At 44.9% G+C, this 10,536-nt stretch overlaps 1 protein-coding gene across 1 annotated transcript in view; it reads left to right on the plus strand.

The window, feature by feature from the left end:
• Positions 1 to 387: 387 nt before the first annotated feature.
• Positions 388 to 10,536, plus strand: part of LOC133535606 (growth/differentiation factor 11-like) — an 18,864-nt gene continuing 8,715 nt past the window's right edge. Inside the window, exon 1 of the mRNA XM_061875563.1 lies at positions 388 to 444. Within this exon, the coding sequence (XP_061731547.1) occupies positions 388 to 444 (57 nt within the window). The remainder of the gene's footprint in view (positions 445 to 10,536) is intronic.

Genomic DNA, 10,536 nt, shown 5'->3' on the forward strand with positions numbered 1-10,536 from the left:
GCTGTCCTCGGACTATGCAGCAGTGTCTCTGGTCTTTTGGTCCACAAAGCGCTGTCCTCGGACTATGCAGCAGTGTCTCTGGTCTTTTGGTCCACAAAGCGCTGTCCTCGGACTATGCAGCAGTGTCTCTGGTTATCTGGGAAGCAAAAAAGGGAAAAGATCCAAAACGGTTCAGAAAAAAAAACAAGCAAATAAGAAAAAGAAGAAAGATTCCCCGGATCCACCGGGACTTAAGTTCCGTCAACAGGATTTGTAAAGGCCAACAAGTGGTCTCACCCCGCTGGCCTCCGGAGTTGACGTGGTCTTCTTCGTGCGTCACGTGGACTTGTGGAGTCCGGCTGGTGGAGCCAGGCTTTGCTCGCTAGATACTCTTCAAAGCATCCCATAATGGTCTGCAGTCTTCATGACCATGTGGACTCAACCACAGAACTTCATGACCACCATGTGAGCCAGTCAAGGTCTGAGGTCTCTGTGGACCACCGTGGTCATGTTGCATCATCAACTTCACTTTTTCAAGGAAACCACCGTCTTACCAACGGCTTCTTTTCTGGGAAAACATGTAGACTGTGTCCATATTTGACCTAGTACAGTACTGTAGTACCTTGGTTTTTGTCAGTAGTCTGTGTCCATTTGTAACATAGTACCTTGGTTTTTGTCCGCAATCTGTGTCCCTTTGTAACATAGTACAGTCCAGTAGTACTTTGGTTTTTGTCAATCATCTGTGTCCATTTGTAGCATAGTACCTTGGTTTTTGTCCGCAATCTGCGTCCCTTTGTAACATAGTACAGTACAGTAGTACCTTGGTTTTTGTCCGCAATCTGTGTCCATTTGTAACATAGTACAGTCCAGTAGTACTTTGGTTTTTGTCAGTTATCTGTGTCCATTTGTAACATAGTACAGTCCAGTAGTACCTTGGTTTTTGTCAGCAATCTGTGTCCCTTTGTAACATAGTACAGTCCAGTAGTACTTTGGTTTTTGTCAGCAATCTGTGTCCCTTTGTAACATAGTACAGTCCAGTAGTATCTTGGTTTCTGCTAGTCGTCTGTGTCCATTTGTAATGTAGTACAGTCCAGTAGTACCTTGGTTTTTGTCAGTAGTCTGTGTCCATTTGTAACATAGTACAGTCCAGTAGTATCTTGGTTTCTGCTAGTCGTCTGTGTCCATTTGTAATGTAGTACAGTCCAGTAGTACCTTGGTTTTTGTCAGTAGTCTGTGTCCATTTGTAACATAGTACAGTCCAGTAGTATCTTGGTTTCTGCTAGTCGTCTGTGTCCATTTGTAACATAGTACAGTACAGTAGTACCTTGGTTTTTGTCAGTTATCTGTGTCCCTTTGTAACATAGTACCTTGGTTTTTGTCAGTAATCTGTGTCCCTTTGTAACATAGTACAGTACAGTAGTACCTTGGTTTTTGTCAGTTATCTGTGTCCATTTGTAACATAGTACAGTCCAGTAGTATCTTGGTTTCTGCTAGTCGTCTGTGTCCATTTGTAATGTAGTACAGTACAGTAGTACTTTGGTTTTTGTCTGTAATCTGTCCCTTTGCAATGCAGTACTTTGGTGTCTGCCAGTCATGTGTGTCAGTTTGCAACGTCGTACAATACAGTAGTACCTTGGTTTTTGTCAGTCGTCTGTGTCCCTTTGTAATGTAGTACAGTACAGTAGTACCTTGGTTTTTGTCAGTAACCTGTGTCCATTTGTAACATAGTACAGTCCAGTAGTGCCTTGGTTTTTGTCAGTAGTCTGTGTCCATTTGTAACATAGTACAGTCCAGTAGTACTTTGGTTTTTGTCAATCATCTGTGTCCATTTGTAACATAGTACCTTGGTTTTTGTCAGTAATCTGTGTCCCTTTGTAACATAGTACAGTACAGTAGTACCTTGGTTTTTGTCAGTAGTCTGTGTCCATTTGTAACATAGTACAGTCCAGTAGTACTTTGGTTTTTGTCAATCATCTGTGTCCATTTGTAACATAGTACCTTGGTTTTTGTCAGTAATCTGTGTCCCTTTGTAACATAGTACAGTACAGTAGTACCTTGGTTTTTGTCAGTAACCTGTGTCCATTTGTAACATAGTACAGTCCAGTAGTGCCTTGGTTTTTGTCAGTAATCTGTGTCCCTTTGTAACATAGTACAGTACAGTAGTACCTTGGTTTTTGTCAGTAGTCTGTGTCCATTTGTAATGTAGAACAGTACGGTAGTACCTTGGTTTTTGTCAGTAATCTGTCTCCATTTTTAACATAGTACAGTCCCGTAGTACTTTGGTTTTTCTCAATAATCTGTGTCCATTTGTAACGTAGTACAGTACAGTAGTACTTTGGTTTTTGTCTGTAATCTGTGTCCCTTTGAAATGTAGTACCTTGGTGTCTGCCAGTCATCTGTGTCAGTTTGTAACGTAGTAAAATATAGTAGTACCTTGGTTTTTGTCAGTAATCTGTGTCCCTTTGTAACATAGTACAGTCCAGTAGTATCTTGGTTTCTGCTAGTCGTCTGTGTCCATTTGTAATGTAGTACAGTACAGTAGTACTTTGGTTTTTGTCTGTAATCTGTGTCAGTTTGCAACGTAGTACAATATAGTAGTACCTTGGTTTTTGTCAGTCGTCTGTGTCCCTTTGTAATGTAGTACAGTACAGTAGTACCTTGGTTTTTGTCAGTAATCTGTGTCCATTTGTAATTTAGTACCTTGTTTTTTTTTCAGTAATCTGTGTCCATTTGTAACATAGTACAGTCCAGTAGTACCTCGGTTTTTGTCAGTATTCTGTGTCCATTTGTAACGTAGTACCTTGGTTTTTGTCAGTAATCTGTGTCCCTTTGTAACATAGTACAGTCCCGTAGTACTTTGGTTTTTGTCAGTCATTTGTGTCCATTTGTAACATAGTAAAATATAGTAGTACCTTGGTTTTTGTCAGTATAGTGTCCCTTTGTAACATAGTACAGTCCAGTAGTATCTTGGTTTCTGATAGTCGTCTGTGTCCATTTGTAATGTAGTACAGTACAGTAGTACTTTGGTTTTTGTCTGTAATCTGTGTCAGTTTGCAACGTAGTACAATATAGTAGTACCTTGGTTTTTGTCAGTCGTCTGTGTCCCTTTGTAATGTAGTACAGTACAGTAGTACCATGGTTTTTGTCAGTAATCTGTGTCCCTTTGTAACATAGTACAGTCCAGTAGTGCCTTGGTTTTTGTCAGTAGTCTGTGTCCATTTGTAACATAGTACCTTGGTTTTTGTCAGTCATCTGTGTCTATTTGTGACGTGTTACAATATAGTAGTACCTTGGTTTTTGTCAGTAATCTGAGTCCCTTTGTAACGTAGTACAGTACAGTAGTACCTTTTTTTGGTCTGTAATCTGTCCCTTTGTAACTTAGTACCTTGGTGTCTGCCAGTCATCTGTGTCAATTTGTAACATAGTACTGTACAGTAGTACCTTGATTTTTGTCGGTAATCTGTGTCCATTTGTAACATAGTACAGTCCAGTAGTACCTTGGTTTTTGTCAATCATCTGTGTCCCTTTGTAACGTAGTAAAGTACAATAGTACCTTAGTTTTTGTCAGTCAACTGTGTCCATTTGTAACATAGTACAGTACAGTACAGTAGTACCTTGGTTTCTGTCAGTCATCTGTTCCAGGAGTCCTGACACTTAGTATCTTTGTGGTTTACTTAGAGCAAGCATTAGTGATGTTGTTATTATAAATATGAACAAGTATTACCGGTAGTGATATTGTTATTATAAATATGAACAAGTATTACCGGTAGTGATATTGTTATTATAAATATTAACAAGTATTACCGGTAGTGATATTGTTATTATAAATATTAACAAGTATTGGTGACATTGTTATAATAAGTGCTAACGCAGACAAACTATTTATAGCGGCGACTTAATTACTTTTTGTGAGTCGATGTTGACATCATTGAGTGTTCTGCTGCTTCCTCGCTTCCTTGCTCCCTGTAAGTTTATGGTAGATCATAAACCATGCCTCTCACCTGGAAAGTAGCTGGCTGAGGATATAATCCAACAAGTTGGGACACTATGACAGCCATTAAGGTACCAGCAACTGGTGAGGACGACACAAAAAAAGCTTGGTGTGTTGTGGAGGTTTTTTGTAAGCAGACTTTCTATTAAATGTATTTAATATTTAGAATGCATTAAAAAAAAAATCATATTTGTCATCAAGTCTGTTAATGATTGTGCACGATAGGCAGAATTACGAAAATTGCAGTTCCTCTTTAAATCCCGGCAGCAGCCGAGTCACTAGAGAGTGTTTTCTGCGGGATGATGCATATTCATGTTAGGGGTGTGGAAATAAATAGATTCTCATTTTTAAAAAATCGGGAAAAAAAGTATTATTTTTTATTTATTTATTATTATTATTTTTTAATCAATCCAACAAACCATAACAATGCAATCCAATTCCAAAACCAAACCTGAGCCAGCAACACTCAGAACTGCAATAAACAGAGAGGAGACACAAACACCACACAGAACAAAACAAAAGTAGTGAAACAAAAATGAATATCATCAACAACAGTATCAATATTAGTTATCATTTCAGCATAGCAGTGATTAAAAATCCCTCATATATATATATATATATATATATGTATGTATATATGTATATATGCATGTATGTATGTGTGTGTGTATATATACACACACACATATATATACTGTATGTATATATATATATATATATATATATCAGGGTTTCCCACACATTCATTTATTTGTGGCGGCCCACCACGAAAGAATTACGGCCGCCACAAATAAAAAAATAAAAAATATAAACTTTCATTTTTTATCCATTGCTTTCCTCCTCTCCAAGGTTCTCATAGTCATCATTGTCACCGACCTCCCACTGGGTGTGAGTTTTTCCTTGCCCTTATGTGGGCCTACCGAGGATGTCGTAGTGGTTTGTGCAGCCCTTTGAGACACTAGTGATTTAGGGCTATATAAGTAAACTGATTGATTGATTTTTTTTTTCCGGCTTTTGAGTCGCTCGACCGCTCATAAAAGCAATGGGACTGTCTGTGAATGGAGCTTGTAGTTACATATTATATAAATATATAAATATTATATAAATATGTACATAAAGTGTTATAATTATATTCCAACTCCACGTTCTTCTTGGTCATCGCCGCCGCCACTGTCACCCCCCATATATATATATCCATCCATCCATTTCTACCGCTTATTCCCTTTTGGGGTCGCGGGGGGCGCTGGCGCCTATCTCAGCTACAATCGGGCGGAAGGCGGGGTACACCCTGGACAAGTCGCCACCTCATCGCAGGGCCAACACAGATAGACAGACAACATTCACACTCACATTCACACACTAGGGCCAATTTATATATATATATATATATATATATATATATATATATATATATATATATATATATATATATCGGGGGCTTAAGTATTGGGACTGGCCCCCGGCCTTTCTTTGCGGCTGTATTTGGGTAGCGTCTTTGGCGGTGTGGGTTTTCAAAGAATGCCAATGTTTGCGGTGGCTGGTGAGGATTGTTGTGTTGAAGACGATTGTATATTTTCCTTCTCGCAGAGTGTTTGCGGGGCATTTGGTGTTGGTGGCACACAGGATGTCTTCCTCTCTTTCTTTTCACTGTGTGCTACTCAGCTCAGCTCAGGGAAGGTTTATGACTGCCATGGCCTAAGGCGCGCTTGATTTCCTCACCCTAACCCACCTCCAGGACAACAAGTCATGCAGCCCAGGATCCGACAAATACCGTGGTCAAAAAAATGTGGTCCAAGATGAGGGTGAAATGATGTATCCCAGCACCGTATGAATAATATTACCCCGAGCAGCACAAAGGATAAGCCACTTTTTTGAAATGACTAGGCTTATCGTGTCCTGCAAGGCGGCCAGCTGCTGGGGTTGTGACCTCGTGTGTCAGCGTGTCTGTGATTTCTTTGTTTTGTTTTTTTCTTTCTCTTTCCTCTATCTCTATCGTTGGGGTCCCTGCAAGTGGGGTGGGTGGTTCCCGTGGCCCCGTGTTGGGCAGTCCTGCGGTGGTCGACTTGCTCTTCTGGAGGGGCGGGGGCGCTCTTCCCGTCCGGCTGCAGGGAGTCTCTGGGACCCCTTGTCTTTCTGCCCTATATGGGTTGGGTCTCTTGCTGGCTTGGGGGCTGGCACGGGAGAAGCAGGGGACAGCAGGGCCTTGTCTGTCTGTGGCCTGATGCTGGCCAGCCTGGCTGTGTGTTCCCTGGGCACCGCACCCGCTGCTTTGGGTTGGGCTCTCTGGGGGGCTAAGAACGTACTTTGGCTCCCGAACACACAGGGAGACAAATATATTGTACATACAAATAATCATACATACTCACATACACATAATTATTCATAAATATATACCCACATACATATATTCATTCATTAATACATACATATGCGCACATATTGGTACTTACACACATACCTGCGCTCCCACATACATAGACAAATACATACATACATACATACATACATACATACACACATACATCCACACACACATTCACTGTACATACTAGGAGACAAACGTATTGTACATACAAATACATATACATACTCACATACATACATACATACATACATACATCCACACACACATTCACTGCACATACTAGGAGACAAACGTATTGTACATACAAATACATATACATACTCACATACACACATTTATAAATACATCAGTGACGTTCGGTGAGGTTCATGGCTGGTGAGGCACTGACTTCATCACAGTCAGATTTATAAACACATGAACCCTAAAGACTATCTTATTCACCATTTGATTGGCAGCAATTAACGGGTTATGTTTAAAAGCTCATACCAGCATTCTTTACACATACAAACTGTAGCACACAAAATAGCACATTTAATAATAAAAAAAACGTTATTATGGTCTTACCGTTACTTATAAATGAAGTCCATGCCAGCTCCTTCTGATCAAAAGCATCGATAACTTGTTTATAGAAGTCTTCCTTATCTTTCTTCCGTTTTTAAAAGTCGCTCTGTCTGGATGGCGATCACTGTCTGAAGCAAACCGGCGTGGCTCTTCCGTTAATTATTACCTCCTGCATTGATTGAAAGTCCAGTTTAGAAAACTGTTTTATTTTAGATATGGATTCATCCATGTTAAAAGAGGACAAAATAAACGATCGCTGCCGCTGCACTTGACTTGCTAACTATAGCTTGTTGTCACTTATTCTGCAGGCTAGTATTCCAGGGTATCTGCAGGTTTCAGCAAGTCACATTTAAGACTTTTTAAGACCTCTTTAATGACTCCTTGGGCTTCACGGTGGCAGAGGGGTTAGTGCGTCTGCCTCACAATACGAAGGTCCTGCAGTCCTGGGTTCAAATCCAGGCTCGGGATCTTTCTGTGTGGAGTTTGCATGTTCTCCCCGTGACTGCGTGGGTTCCCTCCGGGTACTCCGGCTTCCTCCCACTTCCAAAGACATGCACCTGGGGATAGGCCCCTCCCACCTCCAAAGACATGCACCTGGGGATAGGCCCTTCCCACCTCCAAAGACATGCACCTGGGGATAGGCCCCTCCCACCTCCAAAGACATGCACCTGGGGATAGGCCCCTCCCACCTCCAAAGACATGCACCTGGGGATAGGCCCCTCGCACCTCCAAAGACATGCACCTGGGGATAGGCCCCTCCCACTTCCAAAGACATGCACCTGGGATAGGCCCCTCCCACCTCCAAAGACATGCACCTGGGGATAGGCCCTTCCCACCTCCAAAGACATGCACCTGGGGATAGGCCCCTCCCACCTCCAAAGACATGCACCTGGGGATAGGCCCCTCGCACCTCCAAAGACATGCACCTGGGGATAGGCCCCTCCCACCTCCAAAGACATGCACCTGGGGATAGGCCCCTCCCACCTCCAAAGACATGCACCTGGGGATAGGCCCCTCCCACCTCCAAAGACATGCACCTGGGGATAGGCCCCTCCCACCTCCAGAGACATGCACCTGGGGATAGGCCCCTCCCACTTCCAAAGACATGCACCTGGGGATAGGCCCCTCCCACTTCCAAAGACATGCACCTGGGGATAGGCCCCTCCCACTTCCAAAGACATGCACCTGGGGATAGGCCCCTCCCACTTCCAAAGACATGCACCTGGGGATAGGCCCCTCCCACCTCCAGAGACATGCACCTGGGGATAGGCCCCTCCCACTTCCAAAGACATGCACCTGGGGATAGGCCCCTCCCACTTCCAAAGACATGCACCTGGGGATAGGCCCCTCCCACTTCCAAAGACATGCACCTGGGGATAGGCCCCTCCCACTTCCAAAGACATGCACCTGGGGATAGGTTGATTGGCAACACTAAATGGTCCCTAGTGTGTGAATGTTGTCTGTCTATCTGTGTTGGCCCTGCGATGAGGTGGCGACTTGTCCAGGGTGTACCCCGCCTTCCGCCCGATTGTAGCTGAGATAGGCGCCAGCGCCCCCCGCGACCCCAAAAGGGAATAAGCGGTAGAAAATGGATGGATAATGCCACCTTGAATGAAATTTAAGACTGAAAAAAATAATAAAAAAATCTATAAATATAAGAGATGGTTGGGGATCCCACTGTACTACAACCTCAATGACAATCAGTCAATTTTACTTTTTGTATGTTTATTAATAGATTAGATTGGATTAGATTAGATAGTACTTTATTTATTCCATCAGGAGAGTTCCTTCAGGAAAATTACAATTTTCAGCACAATCCCATTCAAGATCAGACAAACATTACAGGGAGACAGAACAGGATCGCTGACGGGTCTGCCGGCTTCCAGCGCCCCTTACAAAAAAGATGACATACAGGTAAACAAGGGGGGGGGATAGAAGATTAAAATAAAATTTAAAAAATCTGTCTTAGCCTGGGCCCTGGAGAGGGGGTGCAGACTGAGGCCAAGGGAAAACCAACAACTCATAGCCATAGTACACATCCCTCTTCCACGTGTGTAAGAGGGAAACATCAAACATCAAAGAACACATAGGACATTAAAGACATCAAAGCAGCAGATACAAACAGACACTTCTACCTAAAGCTATGAATAAAAAGTAAAATAAACATATCCACTGTGGTGGCCTCTGTGGTGTTCCACGCTATCGTCCGCTGGGGTGGAGGGAGCATGGCCAGAGACAGAAGCAGACCCAACAAAGCAACCAAGACAGCCCACTCCACTCTCGACCAGTGTCCAGTCCGCATGGATGAGCGATGATACGTCCAAAGTGACTGAGGTGTCCGACACCTGCTCACCCAGTCAAGACACCGCGAAGCCTCTCCGTCCTAGTAGCTCAGTGCTAGCTCCGCAGTCCTGTCCCCTCATCCGCATCTCTTCCAGTCCCTCCAAACTCCGCAGCCCTGTCCCCTCATCCGCATCTCTTCCAGTCCCTCCAAACTCCGCAGCCCTGTCCCCTCATCCGCATCTCTTCCAGTCCCTCCAAACTCCGCAGTCCTGTCCCCTCATCTGCATCTCTTCCAGTCCCTCCAAACTCCGCAGCCCTGTCCCTTCATCCGCATCTCTTCCAGTCCCTCCAAACTCCGCAGTCCTGTCCCTTCATCCGCATCTCTTCCAGTCCCTCCAAACTCCGCAGCCCTGTCCCTCATCCACATCTCTTCCAGTCCCTCCAAACTCCGCAGCCCTGTCCCCTCATCCACATCTCTTCCAGTCCCTCCAAACTCCGCAGCCCCTGTCCCCTCATCCGCATCTCTTCCAGTCCCTCCAAACTCCGCAGCCCTGTCCCCTCATCCGCATCTCTTCCAGTCCCTCCAAACTCCGCAGCCCTGTCCCCTTCATCCGCATCTCTTCCAGTCCCTCCAAACTCCGCAGCCCTGTCCCTCATCCGCATCTCTTCCAGTCCCTCCAAACTCCGCAGCCCTGTCCCCCTCATCCGCATCTCTTCCAGTCCCTCCAAACTCCGCAGCCCTGTCCCCTCATCCGCATCTCTTCCAGTCCCTCCAAACTCCGCAGTCCTGTCCCCTCATCCGCATCTCTTCCAGTCCCTCCAAACTCCGCAGCCCTGTCCCTTCATCCGCATCTCTTCCAGTCCCTCCAAACTCCGCAGCCCTGTCCCCTCATCCGCATCTCTTCCAGTCCCTCCAAACTCCGCAGCCCTGTCCCCTCATCCGCATCTCTTCCAGTCCCTCCAAACTCCGCAGCCCTGTCCCCTCATCCGCATCTCTTCCAGTCCCTCCAAACTCCGCAGTCCTGTCCCCTCATCCGCATCTCTTCCAGTCCCTCCAAACTCCGCAGCCCTGTCCCCTCATCCGCATCTCTTCCAGTCCCTCCAAACTCCGCAGCCCTGTCCCCTCATCCGCATCTCTTCCAGTCCCTCCAAACTCCGCAGTCCTGTCCCCTCATCCGCATCTCCTCCAGTCCCTCCAAACTCCGCAGCCCTGTCCCCTCATCCGCATCTCTTCCAGTCCCTCCAAACTCCACAGTCCTGTCCCCTCATCCGCATCTCTTCCAGTCCCTCCAAACTCCACAGTCCTGTCCCCTCATCCGCATCTCTTCCAGTCCCTCCAAACTCCACAGTCCTGTCC

This window comes from Nerophis ophidion, linkage group LG16 (assembly GCF_033978795.1).
Source record: "Nerophis ophidion isolate RoL-2023_Sa linkage group LG16, RoL_Noph_v1.0, whole genome shotgun sequence".
Classification (NCBI taxonomy): domain Eukaryota; kingdom Metazoa; phylum Chordata; class Actinopteri; order Syngnathiformes; family Syngnathidae; genus Nerophis; species Nerophis ophidion.